Source organism: Acinonyx jubatus, chromosome A2, assembly GCF_027475565.1.
Source record: "Acinonyx jubatus isolate Ajub_Pintada_27869175 chromosome A2, VMU_Ajub_asm_v1.0, whole genome shotgun sequence".
NCBI classification, from domain to species: Eukaryota; Metazoa; Chordata; class Mammalia; order Carnivora; family Felidae; genus Acinonyx; species Acinonyx jubatus.
This window is the reverse complement of record NC_069383.1, coordinates 14,063,788-14,090,605: the sequence shown is the minus strand read 5'-3', so window position 1 is coordinate 14,090,605 and position 26,818 is coordinate 14,063,788. Positions and strand designations below refer to the sequence as shown.

The window sequence follows — 26,818 nt, the reverse complement described above, 5'->3', positions numbered from 1 at the left end:
AGTGTGATCCGAAGTTGGCTTTATGATCTGACCTCAGAGCAGGAGGGCCTTGGGAAGGGCAAGCAGACAAAAGTAATGATTAAAAAAACCGAACAAACCACATTAACATGACAGAACTTTTCAGCAGTATGGCCACGTCCAAGTTTAAAAGCAATTCAACAGAATGCCTGGAAAACCTTACTACCATGATTCTTTGCAAGATCTGATAGGAGTTAGCTCTCTTAGGTGAGTGGTAACAAGAACATAAATGTGTATTATTTTCTCTGATAATGAGAGTAGTTTATGATCATTATAGAAAACAAACGAAAGTATTAAAACAATTTAAGATCTCTCACACTCTGCCTCCTTTTCAGTCTCCTACCCCGAACAGTTAGTATCCATGTTTTGGTGAGTTTTCCTTTCCATCTTTTTTAGAGGTGTGCGCGTGCACACACACACACACACACACGCGCGCGTATACACACACACAGTTGACCTTTGAACAACACAGGTTTGAACTCTGTAGGTCCACTTACAGGCAACTTCTTTTTCAATAAATCCAGTACAGTCCTGTAAATGTATTTTCTCTTCCTTATGATTTTCTTGGTAATACTTTCTCTTTTTTTCTCTAGCTTACTTTATTCCAAGTATCTGATGTATAAGACATATAACAAAGAAAATACGTATTAATCAACTGTTTATCCTATCAGTAAGGCTTTTGGCCATCAGTAGGCTATCGGTAATGAAGTCTTTGGTTAAGTCAAAAGTCATTATACACAGATTGTCAACTATGCAGGGACACTTCTAACCCTTGTGTTGTTTAAGGGTCAACTGTGTTTTTTTCTTTCTTTTTCCTTTTGTTTTTTAAGATATTCTTTTTTTTTTTTTTAAGTTTATTTTATTTATTTTGAGAGAGACAGAGATAGCATGAGCAGGGGAGGGGCAGAGACAGAAGGGGTGAGAAAGAATCCCAAGCAGCCTCTCTGTTGTCAGCGCAAAGCCTGATGTGGGGCTTGAACTCACGAACTTTGAGATCGTGGCCTGAGCCAAAATCAAGTGTCCGATGTTTAACTGACTGAGTCACCCAGGCGCCCCGTCTATAGTTATAACCTATACAAAGCTTCTAACTGTTAGAAAATAATTTTCTAACACAACAAATGGGACTCAATCCATTCCCAAACCCTTCCCCTTTGACCCCTGCCTTCTGTCCTGTTCTCAGTACAGCCCGGCTAGGGAATCACTCAAGCCTGCTGGCCTATTGTGCAATCCCAGGCCCACCAAGGAGCCTTTCCAGACCTGGAAAATTGTGTCCCAAACAACAGAGAGGTGAAAACAGAGCAGCACGCTGAAGCCAGCCTTTTTACTCACCTGTCTGAGGAACCGATTGTTGACCAGGTCAACCACAAGGACCTGCAAGATGAAGAAAAGGGACGATTACTGTCACCAGGGTTTCTGGGATGTAGTGACAGACTCTTAGCCTTCTTCCTTCTTGGCATCCTGACAGGCAGCTAGGGTGGGGGATAGAGTGGCCCATTTGTGGTTTCCCGACGTTGCCACTGTAGCCACAAGTGATGAAGAGGGGAGGTAGGGGGTGGGAAAGGGCTTTCCAGAATCGCATGCTTTCAACACTGAAACCACAGCTGGGACATGTGTATGCCACAGATTGGACTCCCTGTCCCGTTCCCACGCTGGCTAAGGCAGAGCCTTTGGGACAGATTTTTAGTGTGCAGGTTACTGGGGTGGGCAAAAGATGCTACAGGCCCCCCAGGCCCCCCCCTTGCTTCCATTCCATTCGACACTACCACCCCCCACTCCCAGCTCGCTCTCTCCTCTCAGCTACCCAGGTGGCCTTGTCCTTTCTCTGAACGGGACAAGAAGAGAGAAACCCAGAGGAGTGGATCCAGCTGGAGAATAAATCAAGCTGCAGGTGCTGGGCTTTCATTAGTCAAAGCTTTTAGGGTAGGCACCTTCCCCTTGTCTCCGTAAACAGTGACTGGGGACTGGGACCCGGGCCAGGTGGGCCAGGTGTTGCGTGAGGCAAGTGAGGCGCCTACAGCACAGGTCAGGAAAATGCTGGCCTCTGCTTACGTGACCCGGGGAGTGAGGCCCTCACTTGGGCCTCGGCATGGGCCACACTGGCTATGATGAAGAGCATGGGCCTGCATGGTCACCATGTCCTCACCAACAGCTGGAAACACAGGCTCTGATACATCCCAGAGACTGTGCCCAGGAGCTGAGGGAGCCCTCCCATTCCTCCTTCTGGGGTTGAACTGAGCCATTTCAGGGATCACACAGTACCCAGACAAGCTCTTTGCAGTTCAGAAACTTACATGCGAAGAGCTGTGTGTGCTGGTGAATACTTAATGGGGCTTCAGGCTACCTGGGCAATTAGAAGAGCTACATCTGGGGCCCGGGGGTGAATTTCAGGGACAGGCGTTCCCCAGGGGGTTTGGAAGTGAGTAGTATCAGTTAGGCCCCTCTGGTTCCCTCTCTGAGTGCTGGGAGCTCAGGACACAGGACAGTGATTATTTAGAGGAAGGAACTGGGGCTAAATACCCACAGAAATGCCAGGTAGGATGTTCCCTGCTTGGGTGCAAGCCTGAAAACCCAGAACTGGAGGATTAAAAACATTTTGGTTGTTGTCTCTTTAACTGATATGAAAAAGGACCTGTTCGCACAATCTGTCAACTTTGTTATTAGTCCAAATATAAATTCCAGTTAGCTCTTGTGTGCTCCCCGCCCACCTCCCAGTTTTGGGGAATGCAAGGGAGGGGATGTTAGGGTAGATGGCTACTTCTGGATGAAACGTTTTAACATCTGGTTAAGTTGTAGATGTCTGCCCTTCTCAGGCCAGTAGGTTCATTTAGAGGAGAGAACTGAACTTGCGGCTACTGAGGGTCCATTGAGGCGGACTGGGGTGGGGGGCGTGGATCTAACAGACAAAGCCATGGGGTCCCCTATTCCCTGCGTGCCTACAGTGCCTTAGCCAACACCTCCCCTCTACCTCGGGCACCCTCGGGAGGGAACAGGGATGCCCCCAGAGCTCACCTCTTCCAGCGGCAGCTCCCTGAGCAGTGGCAGCGAGCTGGTGAGCAGCCCGATGAGGAAGGGGGTTGGTGAGCACACGATGTCGATCATGGTGGGGGGCAGCACGGGGATGTAGGTGTGCTGCCAGGTGAACGGGTAGATGGCGGCCACCATTGCATGGCCGCACTTGGACAGCGTGCTGCAGTGGAGGGGAGAGAAGGGGAGAAGGTGCAGATTCAGGGAAAGCTCCAGCCTGCTCAGGCTCAGAGGGTGGGCGGCCTCCATGGAGGAGGCTGGAGACAAATGTGGGCACTCCTCCCCGAAGGCGTGTTGGTCAGAAAGGGCGTCACATGTGTAAGCAGGTACATCACGTAACACAGTCCTAGCGCAGAGTATATCAGGCACATGGAGCCTGTGTGAGGCTTGGACACACAGCCAGAAGGACAGATTGAATGCCTCAGCTAACTTTTGCTAGTGTCCCTTCACATGCAAGCTACATTCTTTTTTATTTTATTATTTTTTTAATGTTTATTTTTGAGAGAGCATGAGCGGGGAGGGACAGAGAGAGAGAGGGAGACACAGAATCCGAAGCAGGCTCCAGGCTCTGAGCTGTCAGCACAGAGCCCAACGCGGAGCTCGAATCCATGAGCCCCGAGATCATGACCTGAGCTGAAGTTGGACGCTGAACCTACTGAGCCACCCAGGCGCCCCATGAGCTACATTCTGGTAAGATCTTGACCACATCATTCACTTGCACCCCTCTTCCCCATATCCTTCCAAAACAACGAAAGCCTCTTTTCTCATGGATGCTCATGGATTTCTCTTACTGAAGACAGTTTTATATTCTAACACTAGCTGCTTCTTCGTTCCCTTCCGCACATTCGCTCAGCCAAGCACGAATACCTAGGTGCCATCAGGGCAAACAGGGTGGCTCCTCTGGCATTTACATGGCAACCGCCAACTGTGAGGCTCTCCTTGTAAGCAAGAAACTCATATGCAGTCAGTTACCCCTTACCCAGAATTCAAAACTTAACAAAAAAACACAACATTCTCTCTTAAAGAATAATGATCATGGTGTAGCCTTTATCGGCAAGCCCTGAGCTCCACTGATCACCGTCCCCAGTGCTCTGTGCGGAGCTTGAGTTCATGCCTGGTCTGCTGGATGAATGGGTGGATTACCCCAGGCTGTCATCTGGAATATCAGCCCCACTGTGCCACAGATGGTGATGCCTGGCAGCTTCCCAGGGTGGGCAAGAGCTGACTTTCCCTTCTTCTGGGCAGTTTCTTGTTGCTGGTGAGCCTGCTGGGGTCAGACCGTCTCTGTTCACATCCTAGTATGCTGTTCTAAAATGCCATGGGACTCAAACGTCAGAAGCTTGTTAGAAATATGTGTAATGTAAGAATAGAATAAAAGCGAGGGCCCATGGGTTCTCCCTGGAGTATACAGCATCCTTCTCAGGCCACAAGCCCTATAACCAGCATTTGATTTGTTAGGCCACCTTTTTAATGTTTGCCCCAGTTTTCAGCTGAGTTCTGTTTAGGAAGCAGAGTTCTGGATAGATGAATGCCCCCTTACTGGGTTCCCAGGGATGTCAGGCACCTATAAAGGCATGCATACCTTGGAGATACTGTGGGTTCTGTTCCACACCCCCACAATCAAGCAAATATGTTTGGGACAGGGAGTCAAATGATTTTTTTTGTTTTCCGGTGCATGTAAAAATTATGTTCATAGTATACAGTATGCAAATATGCAATAGTATTATGTCTATAAAGTGTATAGATTTCAATTAAAAAACAGTTTGTTGCTAAAAAATGCTAACCATCATCTGAGCTTCCAGTGAGTCATAAATCACCAATCACAGATGACCATAACAAATATAATGATAATGAAAAATATTGTGAGATATTACCAAAGTGTCACACAGAGACACAAAGCAAGCAAATGCTGGTGGAAAAATGGTGCTGATAAACTTGCCTGAAGCAAGTTGCCACAAACCTTCAACTTGTAAAAAAAACACAGTATCTGCAAAGTGCAACAGAATGAGGTATGTAATGTCATGGTCATAAAACCTTTCCAAGCCCATTTTAGTGGAATCACTTAACTTTGGCTTCCTTAAGGAGAAAAGATATTGGCTAGCAAGGGAAATACCCAGACAGAAAAAGACAAATACCGGATGATTCCACTTACATGAGGGACTCAGAATAGGCAAATTCACAGGGACAGAATAGAACAGAGGTTACCAGGGGCTGGGGGAGGGAGAATAGGCAGTTGCTGCCTCTGGAAATGGGCAGTGTTGATGGCTGCAAACACTGTGAATATACTTCCTGCCACTGATCTGTGTACTTGAAAAGTAAACCTTCTGTTATCTATGGTTTGCCACAATAAAAAAATAGCAAAAAAACACAAAACAAACAAACAAAAAAAACACTTACTTTCTAGGGGATTTCCTATGAATGTGGCACTCCCTGAACATCCTTAACATACATACCAGCCCTCTTTTCCATCCCATCTGCACTCGGGGCCCCTCGAACCAGAGTAATGTTGAATCTTGTTCATTTATCAGCATGAGCCCTCTGACCTTCCTGTTCCCTGTCTTCGCAAACCATCACTCTCTGAACACTCACTGGGGTCATGAAATGCTTCTTAGTAGCACGGAGCCCCCATGTTGCCCTGATATGTGGTCCTAGTCTCTCCTTCCAAATTATCACCCCCAAAATGAGAAAGATGCCACCCCAAGATTTCCTTCTTATCACTATAATACCTTCTCTGTAAGAGTGAGGTATACAAAGTATGTAATACCCTCTTGAGTAACAGTGACCTAGGATAATTAAGTCAGGACTTATACCAAGGAGAATAACAGCAATCAGTCAGCCAGTGGCTTGGGGTGACTTCTGTCTTCCAAAGAATCTTCTCTCAAAGCAGAGAAGCATTTTCCTAAGGCATCACTTTCTCTGAGATACCAGGAATGTTTATACTTTCAGTGAGTTGCACACCATTTGTGTTTAATTTTCTTGATCACGAATGTGTTGAATTTACTCTGTTCTAAATTTCTTTAGTTTTAGGACTACTCTGTGTCTGTGTGTGACCAGTCTACAAAGGTGATCTGCTCACATACTATAGTTGTGAGAATACAGCCAAGAAAACGAGAAGAACGTTAAAAAATAAAGGAGGATAGTTAGGTGTAGAGTGGATTTTTTCAGACTATACTTTGCAACCCATCATTGGGTCCTGAAATAATTTTAGTGGGTTGTGATCAGCATTAAAAACAACAAAAAAGGGGCACCTGGGTGGCTCAGTTGGTTGGGCGTTGGACTTTGGCTCAGGTCGTGACGTCACGGCTGGTGAGTTCGAGCCCCACATCGGGCTCTGTGCTCACAGCTGGGAGCCTGGAGCCTGCTTCGGATTCTGTGTCTCCCTCTCTCTGCCCCTCCCCTGCTCACGCTCTGTCTTTCTCTCAAAAATGATAAACATTAAAAAAAAAAAAAAAAAGCAACACACAACAGAAAGAAGAGACAAGAGAGAGTGTGCTGCAATGCGTTTCAGGTGTAACTATCTGTGTGTATGTATGTGGTGTTGGCATTGGGTCTGGACGTGAAATGCATTTCTCATCATGGTCTGTAATAAAAAGGGTCTGAAGCCAATGACTGGGAATGAAGAACTGGAGGTTGGAGGCAGGAGGACAGAGATGGTTCAACTGGAATTCTGGTATGTTCCATTTTTTACTGGGAGGTTGGCTTTCACTCCCAAGGGACTAGAGGGACCTTAAAGGAGACCGTAGGAAAGAATTCCCTGAATGAAGCCTCATGTATGAAACCTGTCTCTTTTTACAGCACATCTGTTGTGAGCTCCTAAACAGGACTTGGAGGGAGAGTGGCGGGTCCCCACGGAGGGCGCTGTCTGGCGGGGTCCACCTCAGCCATCTCTGAGGCTCTCACTTTCCACTTGCTACCGGAAAATAAAAATGCAATGCTCACGCTGAAGAGTTCATTCACATTTTAGAGTTGTGGTTTAAGCACTTTTGACCCCAGGGAAGTTGTAAAATCACAGAAGTTTAAACCTGGAGCCACCTTAGAGATAGAGTTCATCTTTTGATTTTTTTTTTTTTTTTTAAGTAAGCTTTATGTCCAACGTGAGGCTTGAACTCACAACCCTGAGGTCAAGAGTCCCTTGCTCCACCGACAGAGCCAGCCAGGCGTCCCTCCTTTGGAATTCTATAGCTAAAGAAACCTAGGCTGAGGTTGACCTCTGAATTCAGGGTGGGGAGCGAGGCGGCGCCCGGGGCCTGGAGGAAGTGAAGAGATCCCGAGAGAGGAATGGAGGCCTGAAGAGGCACACAGAGAGAAGCCTTTTGTGGTTTTCTCAGTCACTGCAATAGAAAAATAAATCAGTTTAACTTTTTTTTCCCAAGTCAAAGAAAAGGCCTTCTGCCCTTTTGCTTTCTTGTGGCCTCATGGTTGGAAGGAGAAAGCGCGATCGGTGGCTCGCTTCTCTCTGCTACTAGAGCTCCCTGTGGCTCCTAGGGGAACCCTAAGTGGGCGAGGCCCCCAGAGGTCAGGCAGGCCCCCGTTCAGCTGCGGGGAGTGTGCACCGGCTGCACAAGGAAGGCAGTTGGAACCGGTTAGGAAACACGATAAGCAGTGCCAGCGCTAGCCTCACACATACAGTGGGGGGATACGTGTTACTGAGGAAGATCAAATTCACTCTTGCGGCTGGAATGCACTGACCTAAAGGTCACCAGAATTCAATTCTGAAGGGGACCCACGATGACAACTCAGCCGGGTACCCCGTTGGCCATGTAGGTAGGCGCTGCCACTGCCGTTTCTCCGAATAAGTGGTTTCTGTTTGTTTTCAAATCATCTGATGTGCTGTTGCAGCTGGAGCCCAATGTTTCTGCACCTGGTTATCATTAGCACCTCCGGGCAGGCGCAAAGGGGGCCCGGTGTGCTCACGACAACAGGTGGGCAGGGCTGAGGAGTGTCTCATTCCTCTTGCTCACTAGCCCACACCAACACGCTAAAAACAAAACAAAACAGAACAAAAAAAAAAAAAAGCCCCAAAGGACAAAAATACACATCCCCCTCTTGAAATACTGGAAGGAAAGGTCAAATTCTGCCAAAGTACGGTGACAACTCTTCCCCCAAAATAAGTGGTAGAGGAGGAAAGAAGGGATTATTCTGAGTGTCGCTTGTGCTTTCCTCGGTCTCTGCTGCAAGTGGTAATGACATTTTATTCTCAGACTCCTGAAGGTGAGTCTCCATGGGGGTGGGGGGTGGTCTCTTAGGAATATGGAAAGAACAGGTTTTGGTTTGGGGGACACAGAGGATGACTTTTCAAGCAAGCTCGTCACATGCCCTCCCTGAGCGGCCTGCTGGTCGGAGGAGAGGCAGGGTTTTTGGAGGAAGTCCTAGGAAGAGAGCCCTCCCAGCTGGCTTGTGTTACGTGGGGGTGGAGGAAAGGAACACCAGCTTGCAGCTGGGATCAATTTGTACTAAAGCAGGGGAGGGAGATGATGCCCACGTGCGAGGCTGGCTGGGCCACAGGGTTTAAAGATGGGCACAGGGGAGAAGGGCCAGGTCCCAGAATGCTTTGCTACTTGGCAGTGCTTCACGAGGGTTGAAGCATTAGCTCAGAGCCACTGGGATGCGCCTGTGCGTGCTCAAGTTCTCCTGGACAGGGGTGCGACCAAGCCCCTGTGCCACAATGTGGGCTTACTATGTTCAGCAACCTTTCAACTCATCTGGGAACCAGAAAGAACGGAGCACAGAGCCTCCTGTAAAATGCTGCCAGAAAAGTCAACAATGAGTTTCCTGAGTTAGACAGACTCCCCAGGAATTTCAGGAATGAGCCATCAGCATCTGTTCGTATCCCAAGCAAGGCATCTCTCCTGGTGCATCATTCCCAGGAACTGGAGGGAAAGGGGAACTTCGGTCTGCTCTGGTGCCTGGGGAGACCTAGTGGGAGGTGGATGGCACCAGGCACTGGCTGCTATATTTCATTGCCGTACTTGTAAATCTGGAAGTGACGTGGAGCTGAATTAAAAAACAACAACAACAACAACATAGGCTGGGCCTCAAGAAAACTGGGCCAACTGGGTCTGCTACTCCCTGTATGCTCTCAGGTAAAAGCCCTGAACTTCCTCATCTATCAAATAAGTAAATGGACTAGATAATTTCTAAACTCCTTCCAGCAAAATGTTTACAAACTACAAATCTACGAGAGAAAGCCAGGAACTGGGAAGAGCTGGAAATTGAAAAGAACTACGCCTGGTCATCGGAAGACAATTCTAGGGCTCGTTAACAGAGATAGGACAGAACAGCAACAGTGAACTAACAGACAAAAGCAGTGGAGAGGTTTTGAGTCCTGGCAGTAAGTTCCAAAAAAGGCGGTAACACAAAGCAAGCACGCCTGAGAGCATGTGACCCTGAGATGGGTTTGGAGTAGAAGACAATTTGTGGTTATGCTAGTCTCTTAATCCGGCTCCGCGTGTTATCTTCTTGGTGTTCATGTGCAAACACAGGTAGTTGACCCTTCATATTTAATCAGACTGATGTCATTATGTTACTAGCACTGTATTTTTCATAGAATTTTGCTGATTTACATGTATGTACCTCTGTCAGCCACGCTGAGGACCTCTGAAATAGTATCTTGTTTTTGTTTTGTTCTACTTTTTTTTTTTTTTTAGTGTTTATTTACTTTTGAGAGGGAGAGAGGGAGACAGAGGATCCAAAGGGGGCTCTGCGCTGACAGCAACGAGCCCGATGTGGGGCCTGAACCCACGAACTGCGAGATCATGACTCGAGCTTCAGCCATCCAAGGTGCCCCCTGAAGTAGTAGTTTGAATTTTTTTAAGCTTATTTATTTTTGAGAGAGAGAGAGAGAGAACAGGAGACACAGAATCCGAAGCAGGCTCCAGGCTCCGAGCTGTCAGCACAGAGCCCGACACGGGGCCCAAACCCACAAACTGTGAGATCATGACCTGAGCCGAAGTCGATGCTCAACTGGCTGAGCCACCCAGGTGCCCCATGAATGCCAGGGCCACCAAGGGGGCAGCTACCAAAACTTCAGGCCGGCCTCAGGCAAGCTCATTGCCTAGAGAGGGCAGGCTCACAAACCCAACCTTGTCCCAGACGGTAAGCATTGCTGAGCACAACTGATTCTAGGCAGGACAGAGGACCTAGGCTTACAGAAACCGATGAAACAACGAACCGACAGGAACACACAAAAGGATGAAAATGCACAGCCACCTACGAACTTCTCTGTGTAGTTACCCAGGTGTGGAAGGCAAGGCGCAAACTCCAGTATGTGTCAAGATTTGACCACCTGATCCTACTTATCATCAGCCAACAGTCCCTTGGCTTCTAGCCTTCATGTACTCCAGAAAGATAAAAGTGAATTTCTTAAATGTTAAAAATCTGTCCCATCTAAAACTTTTGTACAGATTTGTTTATGTGCAGCTCTGACTTCACTATTCAGCCTGGTCTGTAGATATAGTCAAAACTTTGGGAATTGAAATTAATAAACTAAAAAACAAAATGTTTACCATCGGGGCAATGAAGAAAGGGGTATGAGCAAATATTTAGTTGGGTTGCTATGACAACAGAACAAGCCATCACAACAGCATTCTTTCCTTTCCATCTGTCAAAACTTCGGCTTGACAGGCCCTTAAGAAACACTCAGGGTCCACCCTGAAGATGAAACGGAGCAAAAATGTTATTCTAAGTTTGATAGATTTTTGGCCTGACTTAAAACTCTTTCATAACTCGTTCAGCATTTGCCACAAGTCCCTGCTATTTCCGCCTGCAATGCGCAGACTCCCCGGCAATGAAGACTGAGAACGCTGTGTGGCAGGGGAGGGAATGGCGGCATGACTACGGGCCTAATGCAGGCCCCTGTCCACCCTGGGATGCCACGCGGCCACTCCTGGAGCTTGGGGCATGTCCTGCTCTCATGCGCTGTTCTGCGGTGTCACAAGGTTTGGGAGGAATCAGGAGAACGGGAGGCTTGCTTCAACGTCTGGCTGGACAGGGCTGGAAATGGGAGCATGCGTGGTGGGGGGGGCGGGGGGGAGTACTGTGCCCAGTAAGGAGGAGGAAAGCCCCCCCCACCCCACCTCCCGCCACAGGAGCTTATGCGGGAGGCTCTCTTCCTGCACCTTCCCAGGTCACACAACTTGCAGCCAGCCACTGTCCCCCAAGCCCTAGTTTGTCATGGCCTGGCCAGAGAACCCTTTAGTTCCTTATGGCTCTTTGCCCGTAAATCAGGCAGCTTTAGGTGCACACAGATTGGTCCTGGAGGGACAGCTGGGAAGCAGAGCAGGATGGAGAGGACAACATGGCTTCTGGCTTTTTCACGCAGCAGCGTCACAGGTGTGATGTTCTTTGGTGGAGTTTCTGTGCTTTGATCATTAGCTATGTCACTTTTTTCTTTTTTAAAAAAGAATTTATTATTTATTAAAACAAATTTTTTTTCATGTTTACTTTTTTAGCGACAGAGACAGAGCAGGGGCATGAGAGGGGCGGGGAGAGAGGGAGACACAGAAGCAGACCGAAGCAGGGTCTAGGCTCTGAGCTGTCAGCAGAGCCCGATGCAGGGCTCAAACTCAGGATCCGTGAGATCATGACCTGAGCTGACGTTGGACGCTTAAATGCTGAGCCACTGGGGTGTCCCTATTTTATTTCTTATTTTAGAGAGAGAGAGAGAGAGAAAGAGAGGGAGAGGAAAAGAGAGCTCAGCACAGAGCCCACCCGATGTGGGGCATGATCCCACAACCCTGGAATCAAGACCTGAGACAAATCAAGTCGGGACACTCAACAGACTGAGCCACTGAAACGCCCCACGATTTTATTTTTAAGTAATTTCTACACCCAATGTGGGGGTCGAACTTACAACCCTAATGATCGAGTCACATGCGCCACTGACTGAGTCAGCCAGGCATCCCAGCGATGTCACTTTCTTACAGGTGAGCCAGGCTTCCCTGTACTGGCTTAGCTGGCCTGTTAGGGAAGGGGTCACAACCAAGAAACCCAAAACTGAGGCCTCCAGAAGTAGACCGTTTAAGCTGTAAAAGGAGGTGCAGAGGGCCCCAACTTTGGGCACAGTCTAGGTCAGAGGCCTGGGAATCCTGGAGAGGACCCACAACATGGTGTGTATTTGTCTCTAACCCAAGTGATGTTAAGAGGGGCATTCAATGAGCACACAGTTATTTCGGCATCACACCAGCTCTGAAGTGTCTAGGATTAGAATCGCAGACGCCAAGTAGCTGGGACAGGCTTCCCAGGTGATTTCTACTGAACAGATCAACCTGGGAGAGGAGAGAGCCTACCGAGGGCAGGGAGATGTGGGCTGGCAGTGCTGACCTTCCCTCATCAGTGTGTTCAGAGTCAGGCATCACTTGAGCTGGAGAGGTCCTGCAGAAATTAGATGATCCCTCCCCCACGGCACAGCTGGACACACGAGGTGGTCATCCCCGGGGACACTTTGGAAAGTACAGGATGCCTGAGGAGGGGAGTCCTGGGTCAGGAATGGGGCCCTTAGCAGGTTCTGGGCCAGGGTCACTGGGAGGGCAAGGCACAAAGGAGCACAGTCCCAGGAGGCCCAGAGCACTCTGACCGTGCAGCCGGGAGTTTCAGAGCTAGGAGAGAGTGTGGGGGTCATCTGGACCCACCTGCCTCTCCAGGCCCCAGATGAAGGCCATAAGAGAGGGAGGGCCTGGGGAGAAAACCACAGAAGTCTCAGCTTCTTCCATAGACAATTCTAGCCTAACTGCCAAGCACAAAGGGGTCTTAATGGCATGTTTTTAAAAAGACTTTCCTTATGGGGGCGTCTGGGTGGCTCAGTCGGTTAAGTGTCTGACTTAGGCTCAGGTCATGATCTCATGGTTTGTGAGTTCGAGCCCCACATCGGGCTCTGTGCTGACAGCTCGGAGCCTGGAGCCTGCTTCGGATTCTTTGTCTTCTTCTCTCTCTGCCCTTCCCCCACTTGTGCTCTCTCTCAAAAATAAATAAATGTAAAAAAAAAAAAAAAAAAAAAAAAGACTTTCCTTATAGATTTCTGTAGGTGGGGTCACAGGCACGGCCGCCCTGCACCCTACCCCCCCCCCCCCACCACCAAATGAGGCCAGCTCCTCCTCCTTCCTTCTCATTTTCTCTGGAGCCAGGCTGCCTGTGTCCCAGCTCTTCCACTAACCTCTGGCTTGCTTGAGCAACGTGTCTTAACCTCTGTGTGCTTCTTAGTTTCCTAATAATAGAAGCTATGTGATTGAGTTGTCAGGAGCCTGAAAGAATACAGGTCAAACCCTTCCAAGAGCCTGGCCCAGAGGCAACATTCCAGTGCTCCTGACGGTTGCCTGTTGTTACTGTCCTCTGGCTCCTGCCTGCTGTGTTTCCTTCTTTTCCAGCCTCAGCTCTGTGGGCCTTTATTTATTTATTTTTCCACCTCTTCAGGTCTGCATGGAACTCGTGTTGGATAGAAACATAAGTTATTGGGTAAGAGAGAGAACACTGTGAGCCATTTGTAACAGGGAAAGTATGGGCTGTCTTTGGGGCCAACATGACACGGGAGCCCAAGCAGGTCAGAATGACAAGGGACCTGGGTGCAGACAAGCCCTTGTTTCATAAATGAGGAGACCCAAGGCCAACGGTGGAGGATGTTCAGGCTTCCTGTCTCCTGGGGGCGGGGGGTGGGTGGGACACCTCTAGGCCCCACGTCCTGTGTGATGAGAGATGGGCGTGCAAGTCTGAAGGCCATGAAGGGTTTAAAAATGTAATTAAGGTACTTTCCATACGCACACACAGCAGTTAGCTGCACTGTGGCCCAACCCTGGACCCAAGGACAGCACCAACGTTCTCCATGTCCCTGCAGCATCCACAGCTGCCATCTTACCCCTCTCCCCTCTCATGGGTGTTTGCTTGTCCAAGGGACTAAGTGTCTACCGGCAGAATACCAGGCATCATGGAAAGTGGGGACACTCCAAGTGCCTCCAGTCTGACCACACTGGTGACCTGTCTTCCCCACAAAGCTGCCCCAGAGCAGGAGGGGAGGGGATGGTAGAACTAACAAGATGCAGCCACTGGGCAGGGTCCATTTACAGCAATGGGGCTCCTTCGCTTTCCTTTGTCTCCTTAGAGCAGTTCTGTGGGAGGGGCTTTAACCCATCAACCCAGAAATGTGTCCAGGGAGGGGGTGGGGGGGCGAGGTGGTGGTCTCCTCCCAGAGATCTCTGTCCTGAGCCCTTCCAGCTGTCTTGGTCCCCTAAGCCTGACACATCCACTCTGTTGCCCTTCAGGGATGCATTTGTCTTTGACCCTCTCTGTTCTCACCTTCTCTCTTGCATTGTACTTTGACAAGAAAAACAGATGATATTTTGTGTTCTCCTCTGTCCGAGAGGAAGCCTGGGGAGGGCACACTCCTCTCCAGCCATGCCCATCTTCCTGGATATTTTCTCAGGCTGGACCTTCCTGAGCCTAACACGTTCAGCCCAGAAGCAAGCTCCTCAGGGGACTGTCTGGTTCCATCTCCAATCCTGGTGGGCAGCAAGTTTACTTGGCTGGCAATCACTTCTAGCCTAGGCCTTTCTGAGATTCCCCACTCTCCCCTCCCCCACGGCCGAGCCTGAGAATTCTACTTCTGGGGGACAGAGTGGGGCTTCCAGAGAATACAGACAGCTACTAGAATGTCCATGAAATCCGACCCTGGCCACTGAAGGGTTATTACTCCTCCTCAGCTCCCAGAGCCCCAACCTTGAGAACTCTCCCGTCTGAACTCCCCAGTGCCCAGCGAGCTTGGAGAGCTGCCCGCGCCCAGCAGAGTGCCGGCCCGCTTCCTGAGCGGACCCCAGTGCACAGGGAGTGCAATAACCACGACAGTAAAAGTGAATAGCCCGCTAAAGGCCAGGGTGGGATCGGGCTGGGAATAGCCAAGTGGCTGCTATCCAGAGAGGAGCATCACCAAGATGACCAGATGGGCTGGCGCGGGAGGAGAGGACTGGATTCCATTTCCTACCACATTCCTGATGAACTCCACGTTCATACCTTCTGTCCTTGCCATTCCTCTTTCCCTGTTCCTCTTCCTCCCTTTTGTTTTCCAGACTTGGGAGTCAGATTTCCTCTGCAAACCACGGTTCTTTAATTTTTGTGTTTTTGGCATTTCTTCTCTCCAGATGGACTCCTCGGTTGGCCTCATCTGCTTTCACTGGTTGGCTGGCCCATCTCTGACTGGGTCTCACATCTCAGCCCCTCGTGGAGTTTCACTCACTACCCGTGCCGCTGTGCCCTCAGCTCCAAAGCAAAGAAGGTTCTGATTTGGTATTTTGAAAGGAGGACAATGCCAGGAATTCTTTTTTTTTTCTTCCTAGTTTAGAATTAACTCGAATCCCTACCTGTATCTCCTGGCTCTTCCTTGCTTTGTGACATGGGCTTTGCAAATCACTGAGTGTGACCCATAGGACGTGGGGGGCATCCTACCAAGCAGCGAGCAGGTGTGTGTGACTCTGTGTAATTTATTTTAGCACTGAGAGGAGCGCCTTTGGGATACATCTGTGCTCTAGCACAACCCTGCAGCTGTCTGTGAACCTTGGCTCCCTGCCTCCTCCTGGGCCTTCCTCTCTGGGCTCAGCTGCAGCCAACGGCTTTACAGTTCCTGAAGGTGTCATGCTCGGCCTCCGGCCTCCTTGCCTTGCTCCTTTCGCCTGGAATGTGCTTTCTACTTGCTGTTAGTCTTAGGACTCAGCCAGAACTGGCTTCCTCTGAGGAGGAGGGCCCTCCTCCTGTCTAGAACACACTGCTCTGGTAAGCCTTTACAACACAGTACTGGGTGGTCTGCTCAGTTCTAGAACCGTCGGTCCCCCAGCACACGGCAGAGCGCCCAGCACACAGTCGAACGGGTGGAAGGCAGGCTGCAAATCAGGTAAGTGTGTAGGGAGGCGTGGGCTTACCCGGTGTTTCAGAACCGCTGTGCCTTACAGATCTCCACTCCTCGCTGCCCACTGGCCCGCACTCTTCCCTCAGGGTGCTTCCTTGGCAGTCCCCGACAATCACCTGCCCTACACGTGCCAGCCAGCCCGAGACCGACTGTCATTCAGACACTTTATTTAGTAGGAGAGGCCACGGTTGGTACCTGAGCTTGTCTGCGATGAAGATGACCCTCCTTTCCAGAAGCAGGGAGGCAAAAACACAGAGCAGGTGGCGGACGCTGAGAGAGGAGAAGAGAGACTCAAAGTCTACGTGTTCGAGCCGGGAGTCCAGCGGGCGGCACAGTTCAATCACCTGCCGGGGAACAGGAGCAGCCGTGAGGAGGGGCCGCACCCCAGGCCGGGGGCTCTGAGGTCCTCAGCAGGGCGCACCCACTGGCAGGCGAAAAGGGAAAGGAAACAAGGAAGACAAGGCGACTGGGGAAAAGAAAGATCCTAGGAGACTGGGGAGCACGTACACTTGGAAGTGACTCTGTCGCAGTTGAGTGTGAGGAAAGTTCGGATGGAGGTGGAGACATAGGGTGGCTCAATCAATGGCCCTTGACCCAAAATGGCGGGTGGCTCTGGCTGGCGATGACATATGTGGACCACGCCCCTCCCTGGAAGTGCCATGACTGTTGCTATCCCATCACTTAGAGTCCCACAGGGAAGTGTCTGCCTCACAAGGGAATATTACCTGCTGGAATGGAGTCAAGGGCTCACGCAGAAGAACCAAAAGATCCAAGCAACACTTTCAAGACTCACCTCCTCTAGAAGGCATTTCTCAGTGAGCCCAACCCCATACCAGTCCCTTCCCTATGATGTGTCTTACAGCTTGTATGTTCAGTGGGCATACTTTCTCATTCTGTACTTGTTGAAATGTTCCCAAATTCATCTCAAGTCAACTACTCCTGGGTGTGCTTTTCTTCTTTTTTTAATTTCTTTTTTTTAAATGTTTATTTATTTTTGAGAGAGGGAGAGAGAGAGACAGAAAGAGCGCACACGAATGGGGTTCGGTAGAGAGAGGGAGATACAGATTCTGAAGCAGGCTCCAGGCTTCAAGCGGTCAGTGCAGAGCCTGACGCGGGGCTCAAACTCACAAACCGTGAGATCATGACCTGAGCCAAAGTCGGATGTGTAACTGACTGAGCCACCCAGTCGTTCCTGTTTTTCTCTTTTAATAGCTGACTCCTTCACAGTGAGCAGAGACCAGTGTTTTACTCTGAGCACCATGCCTGCCCGGTGTTGCCCACACAGTGGGGCATGTTCATGTTAATATCCCTATGGCCAAGTCGCCTGTATCTGGTATAGGACAGTGCAAGACTCTCCAGCAACAGGGAGAATGCTTCTCTCTGCTCTGGGAAAATGAGTTGTGGCAGAATATCCCCTTCCCATCCTCCCCTCCCCATCCTCCCCTCCCCTGTCTCCAGAGGTGACTTTGCTTTTTCAAGGGCTTTTGGAAATAAATAGATACTCAGGCAGGATGGGATGTACCTTCTGATGTCCACGGAGCCATATAAAAGGAATGGGAAGGAGAAAAACAAAATCCTGCATTCAATCCCAACCCAGCCAAGGAGGGGAACATGCCTCAAAGTCCTAGACAGATGAAAAAAAAGTAGTATCTGAACTTGTCTTCCCTGAAAATAATCTATCTTACAATATGAAGTTATAGAGGTGACAGAGACCAAAAACATAAATGGGTTCAAATGCTATCTATGAGAGTAATGGGCTATTAAGAGTAGCTAAGGATGTTCAATGCAGGTCCCTAATCTGTGGGGCCAAGGTCATGCAAAGAAACACCATATACTGCCATGACATAGCTGGGGATGCTGTCTGGGAATGAATCCTCGAATGGATAGACAGGACTTGGGGTGGATTTTACATGCACCTGAATGTGACATCAGGCGATGAGACAGACCACTGAAAGCCAGCCCCTTGCTTGGTTTACTGGGACTTGGCTGTCTGGGCCATTCTCTCCTCTAGGAGACAATAGGAATCTGATGGCTTACCTCAGTTCCTGATCCTGGCAAGAAGTTCTTGACGACGATGGTCTTGCCCAGTGCTGGGAAAGGGGCCTCCATGACACTCCTCATGAGGGGCTGTACCAGGGCAGGAGAGATGCCTCGTCGCTTTTCCACCTCATCCAAGATCTGCAAGGGTCACCAAAGCAGCTTAGCTATCCTGATGTCAGGGTGCCAAGGTATTGCTCTGTTCTCGATGAAGTGGGCCCACCACAGTGACTGAAGAATTATGGGGAAGCCCTGTTGTCCTCATCAGGCCAAACTTTAAGCGTCTTTCACCCCATACGGTTTTGTCCCAAATCTCCTTTCTGTGTACCCCTCCTCTGCCTTGTGCCTTTGCAGTTCTTTCCACCAAAGGGGTGAAGTTCCTTGACCCGCTTGACTTTGGGTTTGGACATGTAACTTACTGGGCTAAAATATGCATTTTTAATGGGAGCGATATTGTCCCTAAGGGGATAAAAATTGGTTCTTGGGGGTGGTGATGAAGAAAACTTAGATACTATAATGGTTTGTAGCCTTTTAAGGGGCGACAGTACATAAAAAGATATACAGTAGATCTGTGGATTTAAAGTCTCTCTGGGGGTAGCCATTAGGGAAATGCAAACACAAGCCACAATAAGATTCCACTTAACACGCATTAGGAGGGCTAAAACCAAAAGACGGACAATAGTAAGTGTTGGCAAGGAAGTGGAGACATTGGAACCCTCATGCACTGATGGTGGGAATGTAAAATAGCTAAACAGTCTGGCAGTACCTTAAAAGGTTAAACACAGTGTTACCATATGACTTAGCAATTACATTTCTAGACATTTACCCAACAGACATGAAAACATATGTCCACACAAAAACTGGCACATTCATGTTCACAGCAGGGGCACCTGGGTGGCTCAGTCAGTTGAGCCTCCGACTTCGGCTCAGGTCATGATCTCATGGTTCGTGAGTTCGAGCCCCACGTCAGGCTCTGTGCTGACAGCTCAGAGCCCAGAGACTGCTTCGGATTCTGTGTCTCCCTCTCTCTGCCCCTTCCCCGCTCATGCTCTGTCTCTCTCTGTCTCTCAAAGATGAATAAACATTAAAAAAAAATTAAAAAAAACCCTATTATTCACTGTAGCCAAAAAGGGGAAATAACCTAAATGTCCATCAGCTGAAGAGTGGATAAACACAATGTGATGTTCCATTATATGCCATAATCAGCCACTACAGGGAATGAGATACTGGTTCATACTCTAGCAGGGATGAACCTTGAAAATACTAGGCTAAGTCAAAGACCCGAGTCACAAAAGGCTACTTCTTGTATGATTCCATTTAGATAAAAACTCCAGAAGAGGCAAATCCATAGAGATGGAAAGCAGACTGCTTTCTGGAAGTAGAAAGTGACTGCTAATGGGTATAGGGGTTTCTATAAAAATGTTGATAAAAATGTCCTATAATTGTGGTGATAATTACATAACTGTGTGGATGTGCTAAAGGGTGAATTTTATGGTTTACAAACTTCATCTCAATAAAACTGTTATTCTAAAAGGTCTAAATGTAAGACCCTCCATAATCTAGTTGTGGATCAAAGAGTTTTAATAAAAATGCCATTTATAGGGGTACCTGGGTGGCTCAGTCAGTTGAGCATACATTTTTTTGTTTATTTAGAGAGAAAGAGAGAGAGAGAGAGAGAGAGAGAGAGAGAGAGAGAGAGAGAACACAAATGGGGGAGGGGCAGAGAGAGAGGGAGACACAGAATCCGAAGCAGGCTTCAGGCTCTGAGCTATCAGCACAGAGCCCGACACAAGTATTGAAGACAGGAGCTGTGGGATCATGACCTGATGCTTAACTGGCTGAGATACCCAGGTGCCCCATCTCTCTCTCTTTTTTTTTTAATGTTTATTTATTTTTGAGGAGGGGGACAGAGAGAGAGGGAGACAGAAAATCCGAAGTGGGCTCTGTGCTGACAGCAGAGAGAGCAGAGAACTCGATGCAGGGCTCGAACTTACTAACTGTGAGATCATGACCCGAGCCTGATGCTTAACCGAATGAGCCACCCAGGTGCCCCAAGCATGGAACTCGTGATTTTGGCTCAGATCTTGACCTCACAGTTTGTGAGACTGAGCCCTGCATCGGGCTCTGTGCTAACAGCACAGAGCCTGCTTGGGATTCTCTCTCCCCCTCTCTGTTCCTCCCCTACTCACGCTCTCCTTTTCTTTCTCTCAAAATAAACAAATTAACTTAAAAAACCCATTTATAATAATATCACGTGTAGGTATTGAACTCTTGAAATATGGCTAGTCTGAACTGAGATGTGTGTTATAAATGTAAAAACACTCAGTAGATTTCAAAATACAGAATTAAGAATGTAAAATATCAATGACTATATTGATGAAGTGCTGAAATACTAGTATTTTAGATATGTGGGTTAAATAAAATTTCTTATTAAAATTAAAAAGATTGTACGTGTGGCAGTTCCTCAAAAAATTAAATATAGAATTACCCTACCATCCAGGAATTTCACACTTAAAAGGGTATGTACTCCCAAAATTTGAAAGCAGGGACTCAGACATCTGAATGGCCATTTTCAGGTTAGCATAATTCACAATATCTAAAAGGTGGGAACAACACAGATGTCCATTTATGGATAAACAGATAAAGAAAATGTGATGTATACAAGCAATAGACTGTTATTCAGCCTTAAAAAGGAAGGAAATTCTGACATATGCTCCAATATGGATAAAGTTTGAGGACATATGCTAACGTGATAGAAGTCAGTCACAACAGGATAAATATATGACTTCATTTACATGAGATCCTGGAGTAGTCAGACTCACACAGACAGAAAGTAGTATGGTGGGTGCCAGGGGCTGGGAAGGGAAGGGAACGGGGAGGTTAGTGTTGAATGGGTGCAGAATTTTAATTCAGGATTGTAAAAAAATTCTGGAGATGGATGATGGTGACAGTTGCACACAATGTGAATGAACATAATGCTAATCAACTGCACACTTAAAATGGCTAAAATAGGGGTGCCTGGCTGGCTCAGTAGGTAGAGCAAGAGAGTCTTGATCTTGGGGTTGTAAGTTCAAACCCCACATTGGGTATAGAGATTACTTAAACATAAAATCTTAAGGGGCGTCTGGGTGGCTGAGTCAGTTAAGCATCCGACTTTGGCTCAGGTCATGATCTCCGGGTTTGTGAGTTCGAGCCTCACGTTGAGCTCTGTGCTGACAGCTCAGAGGCTGGAGCCTGCTTTGGATTCTGTGTGTGTGTCTCTCTCTCTGCCCTTCCCCTGCTCATGCTTGGTCTCTCTCTGTCTCTCTCAAAAATAAACATTAAAAAAAAAAAAAATTAAAAAAAAATAAAATCTTAAAAAATGGTTAAAATAGTGACTTCTATGTTATGTATATTTTAGCACAATAAAAAAATAATATGACAAAAAAATTAAAAAGAATTTTATGAGGGGAGGCAATGAAGGAGGAAAAAATCTTTTTTAATTTTTTTAATTTTTTAATGTTTATTTATTTTTGAGACAGAGAGAGTGCAAGAGAGGGAGGGGCAGAGAGAGGGAGACACAGAATGTGAAGCAGGCTCCAGGCTCTGAGCTGTCAGCACAGAGCCTGACACGGGGCTCGGACTCACAAACCACAAGATCACGACCTGAGCCAAAGTCAGACATTCAATCGAGTGAGTTGCCCGGGTGCCCCAAAGGGAAAAAAAAAAATCTTAGAACTCTGGCTAGGTGGTAATAACAAAAGGATGAAGAATTCTGAGGCAGAAGTGACAGCGTGCCAGGTCTAAGCCTAGGCCTCGGGAAGGCTGCCTTACGTGTCTCCGCGGCCTTCTGGGGCTTCTGCCACAGCCACGAGAACTGCTGGAGAGGTCCACAGGCCAGCTCGCCGTCCAAGGAGGATGACAGACATGTGAGCCAGCCCCAACCCCAGCCTTGCAGCCTACAGCAGAGACCAGGCAGCCCAGGTCGGCCAACCCCCGGCCTACCCACAACACAAGAGCGAGCCCAGGGATGGGGGGAAGGGGGAGATGAGCTGAGCTGAGCCCCGGCCGACCTGCAGGTCTGTAAGAATAAATGATTGCTTGTTTAAGCTACTGTGGTTTGTTACAAAGTGTGACTGTAGTCATATTTAATGATATACCTTTCTTCAGAGATTCTGAGAGGTGTTCCTTTTTTTTTAATGTTTATTTTTGAGCTGGTGGGGGGGACAGCGTGCGCAGGACAGCGGCAGAGAGAGAGGGAGACAGAAGATCTGAAGCTGACTCCAAGCTGACAGCAGACAGCCCAATGTGGGGCTCGAACCCATGAACCATGAGACCATGACCTGAGCTGAAGTTATACACTTAACCGAATGAAACACCCAGGCGCCCCTGAGAGCTATTCTTCTTTTTCTTTTTATATTTTATTCATTTTTTGAGAGAGAGAGACAGAGAGAGAGACAGAGGCAGAGACAGAGCACAAGTGGGGGAGGGGCAGAGAGAGAGGAAGACACAGAATCCAAAGCAGGCTCCAGGCTCTGAGCCGTCAGCACAGAGTCAGATGCAGGGCTCGAACCCACAAACTGTGAGATCATGACCTGAGCCAAAGTCAGTTGCTTAACCGACTGAGCCACCCAGGCACCCCTGAGAGCTGTTCTTAAAGACGATTCCTCTTTCTTTGTTTTTTGTTTTTGTTTCTTAAGTAGTCTCCAGGCCCAGTGTAGGGCTTGACCTCACAACCCTGAGATCAAGAGCTGCATGCTCTACCAACTGGGCCAGCCAGGCGCCCCTGATTCCTTTTTCTGTACAAAAGGACAATTTGTCATTTTAGTCATCCTTGTCCCTCACCTGGAAATAGGCCGAGTTTATAGAGATCAGTTTGCTAAAGCTCTGTTTCTGGTTCTATCCAGCATATTTGCTGTGTGGTCTTTGGCAAGTTATCATACACACCCTTCAATATCCCCAGTAACAAAACTACCATGAAAACACAGAACTGCACACATACAGTATGTTAATACGTTTACTTGCTTGTCAGCCCCTGTCCACGACAAAACAATGGGGCTCATGTGAACTCCAAAGCTGCCACTGGACGCTAGACTGACTCATGGGAGGGGTTCCACTTCTCCCTTTCATAAGCATTCTCTGAACAGCAAAGGCTGTGACCTACAGCCTTATTTCCATGTTTAAAACCCCCTGGGCTGGGGCGCCTGGGTGGCGCAGTCGGTTAAGCGTCCGACTTCAGCCAGGTCACCATCTGCGGTCCGTGAGTTCGAGCCCCGTGTCAGGCTCTGGGCTGATGGCTCAGAGCCTGGAGCCTGTTTCCGATTCTGTGTCTCCCTCTCTCTCTGCCCCTCCCCCGTTCATGCTCTGTCTCTCTCTGTCCCAAAAATAAATAAACGTTGAGGGAAAAAAAAAAAAAAAAAAAACAACCCTGGGCAGGGTTGGGGGGGGGTAGCGCCTGGGTGGTTCAGTCTGACTTTGGCTCAGGTCATGATCTTGTGGTTTACGGGTTTGAGCCCCATGTCAGGCTCTGTGCTGACAGCTCAGAGCCTGGAGCCTGCTTTGTGGATTCTGTGTCTCCCTCTCTCTCTGCCCCTCCCCTGCTCATACTCTCTCTCTCTCAAAAATAAATAAAACATTAAAAAACAAATTTAAACAACCCCCTCGGAAAGACCCGCATGAGCAGCAATGCATAGCTTTCCTAGAGTCTGCAAATGACCAACTTCAATGTGAAAGGCTTACCACCTCACTGGAGTGGAGGGAGGAACACAGACAAGTTGATATCATCCTTTATTTCTAACAGACTTGAATAGAAGTATAAGTTCTACCAAGGCAAGAGGTTACACCAGATCAGTAGAAGTCAGGCTTCCTCTGAGTATAAGTGGACAGTGGGCAGGAAGCAGACTTATTTCGGAATGATTTTAGGAAATGCTGCTTTCCATCCATGGACAGTAGACATAGGACTTCAGTTCTCAAAAGAAAGCTCAGACTAAAATATATGCTCAAGAAGAACTTAAAATCAATTTATGGATTAGATGGTCATGTCTCGTTAATGTAGGAAATGAATGTTGGATTATACCTAATATTTAAGATTATCATATATGATAGTAATTAGCTTCTCTCTACCCACCGAATAGTAGAATGGATGAGCCAATTCAATACAGCAGTTCCTAGGTCTTGATACATTGGCTTATCTTCCCAAAAAGAGGACCAAATTACATTAAGGATTTTGATAGATTTAGAGCACAATTACAATAATAAATCTCTCACACACACAACACACATATATATACACAGATACTTAGACATCCATCCATTATAGTGGCCTTTCTGTCATGCAAAAGCTAATATGACAAAAGACAGGGCTGAGAAGTACGAAAGTAAACCATAGGGAATATTCTGGGAAGATCCTCCATCCCCTTCCATCCTCCACCTGCAATTATTTTGACTCTCCCCCCACCCCCTTTTCCTGGGCGCCAACCGTCATCAGCTCTCATTTCCAATATCAGTGACAAGAGAAGTGGGAAGGAAAATGTCAGGATACGCTTATAAAAGTACCAGGGGTCTGGGTGTTTCCTGTGTCCTCCCTCCACTAAGGCCCCAGTCCTCACCTTTGAAAAGAGGCTGAAGCACCCCAGGCGGCTCACGATGCAGTAAACTTCAGGGAGACGCTTCCCTTTGCCACCAGGCTTTTTGGGGTGAAACACAAGGAAATCATGAGTGTTAGCACTTCAGAGAAGAGAACCCAAACATTTTTAAGTGCATATCATGTGCCAGATGTTTCCACACACGGAACCTTTTGAAAACGCACTGAGGTAAGTAGTTACCCATACCCCATTTTATAAGTGGGAAGCACTTCTGGCCATGTAGTATATATATTTTTCTTCTCTTGAAGGGACCAAATTGAGGGTGTTGTGCATACAGGAGGCACTCAAAATGGCCCATGGAGCCATAAAGGAAGGAGGCTAAACTTGTTCACCCAGATCCCTGTGGTTCCTCTTAAGGAGTTACCTTGAAACCACATGTTGCTTATTAGAATAATTCCAAGTCAGAAATCATTTCTGAAAAATCTTTTTGGAAACTGCCTTTTAAGCTAATTTTCAAACCAAGATGAAAATCAATCTCATTATGTCATAGTAATTTTATCAAGAAAACTTATTATCCCACTGAACTTTTTATTTTTTTCCCACTTAACTTTTTAAATTGCTACCCATACTTTTTATTCACTATTAATTCAACAAATAATTACTGAATATACCTTCTGTATGCTGTGCATTATTCTTGACTCTAAATTATATCGGCTTATGTCAAAGACTCAAATATACTCAGAGGGAAACGATTTGCTTCTACTGAAGATTTTCAAAAGAATGAGTCTCAAAAAGACAAGCTCTGAAATGGGTTAGCATGGTCATTTCACTGGAATCCAATCCTGACTTAAAAATTTTTTTTTAATGTTTTTATTTTAGAGAGAGAGACAGAGCGTGAGTGGGGGAGGTACAGAGAGAGAGAGGGAGACACAGAATCCAAAGCAGGCTCCAGGCTCTGAGCTATCAGCACAAAGCCTGACATGGGGCTTGAACTCATGGATGGTGAGATCAAGGCCTGAGCCGAAGTTGGATGCTTAACCGACTGAGCCACCCAGGAGCCCCTGAAGAACACACTCTTGAATGATCTGCATCATGAACAAGAGAACTACCTTTCTTTGACCCTTAGCAGCCATTATGAATGTGCACTATAAGCTCTCTGGGTCTGTGTAGCATGTTTTATTAGAAAGGACATTTGGCTTAAAGAGAGAAAGGCCTTTCATTTGGCAAGGAAAATAACGGAGCAAGTATTTTCTTCTTAAAGGAGACAGAACTGTTGTTCCCTTCTACCTGTGAGACTTAGGTAATTCCCCCAAATCTTCCATGTTTTTAACTCCTCTGATTAACCTGTCACACTTCCTGCCTCTTCTCCTGCAGACTGAGAGCTGAATGTACTAACCAGCAGTCTTCGGCAGTAACCGAACCTTCTGCTCCCATCTTCTCCAGTTAAGACAAATGAGAAGGTTTCACTGTGGTTGGGGAAACAAAAGTGCATTACAAAGCAGAACACAACCAAAGACACCAGGCAGTGAGCAATCACAGGGACCTGCCTGTGTCTGTCCTGCCCGTCCATCTCTGTGCAGGGACTCTGTGCGCCTATAGTTTTGGGGTCTGTGTCAGGGAGAGGGAGACCCAAAGTGCCAGTGCACCCTGAGAGTAATGAGGGATTTTTCTTCACCCTGAGCTCTCAGAGCATTCTATCACCTGAACCGTCCCATTGCCCGAAACACAGCAGTCACCGATGGAGAATCTATCGTGACTCCTGCCCCCAGTGAGGTCCAGGAGGAGATGGCCTTTGCTGTCCTAGGGATGTGACTCAGTAAAGGAGCAGCTGAAGACTGGGGCAGTTCTGTGCCCCCCTTGGAAGTGCCCCTCAGGTGACCCTCCCTGAGAACTGTCTCTTCAGAGCCAACCAGAAGCTCAGACTGCCCTTAGAGACTGCTGGGCCAACTTCAAGGAACACGGCGTCCCTCAAACACAGAGTATGCAGCCTACTGAGTTTGGTCAATTGCTAACACATCCGATAACAAAAATTTTGGTATGTAACAATGTGGGTTAAAGCAGAAATGTAAACCTGTCACAGTCCGAGTAACAGCTGGATGGGCTATTAAAGAAATGTTTCCAGGGACAAGGGACAAGGGACAAGGAAAGGGTGATGGGTAATGTTTCTCTAGCATCTCCTAGACCAAGAACTATGTTTGCCCTTCACAGAGGCAAACAAACGTATGCCCACGTTCAGTGGGCATGCTTAGCAAGGTGATTCGTATCTTCTAAAAGATACCCATTTTAAAACACG

General features: G+C 47.7%; 1 protein-coding gene across 8 annotated transcripts in view; it reads right to left on the bottom strand.

Annotated features, from left to right (window-relative positions):
* Positions 1-26,818, bottom strand: part of DENND2A (DENN domain containing 2A) — a 101,975-nt gene that overhangs the window by 6,700 nt on the left and 68,457 nt on the right. For 7 of the 8 annotated variants that reach the window (XM_027075610.2, XM_053217995.1, XM_053217998.1 and 4 more), the window contains 6 exons: positions 25,922-25,991; positions 24,550-24,627; positions 17,963-18,103; positions 16,121-16,269; positions 3,028-3,205; positions 1,348-1,389 (listed from right to left, as the gene is read on the bottom strand). In XM_027075610.2, coding sequence (XP_026931411.2) covers positions 1,348-1,389; positions 3,028-3,205; positions 16,121-16,269; positions 17,963-18,103; positions 24,550-24,627; positions 25,922-25,991 — 658 coding nt within the window. The remainder of the gene's footprint in view (positions 1-1,347; positions 1,390-3,027; positions 3,206-16,120; positions 16,270-17,962; positions 18,104-24,549; positions 24,628-25,921; positions 25,992-26,818) is intronic. The other variant, XM_053217997.1, reaches the window with a different exon arrangement.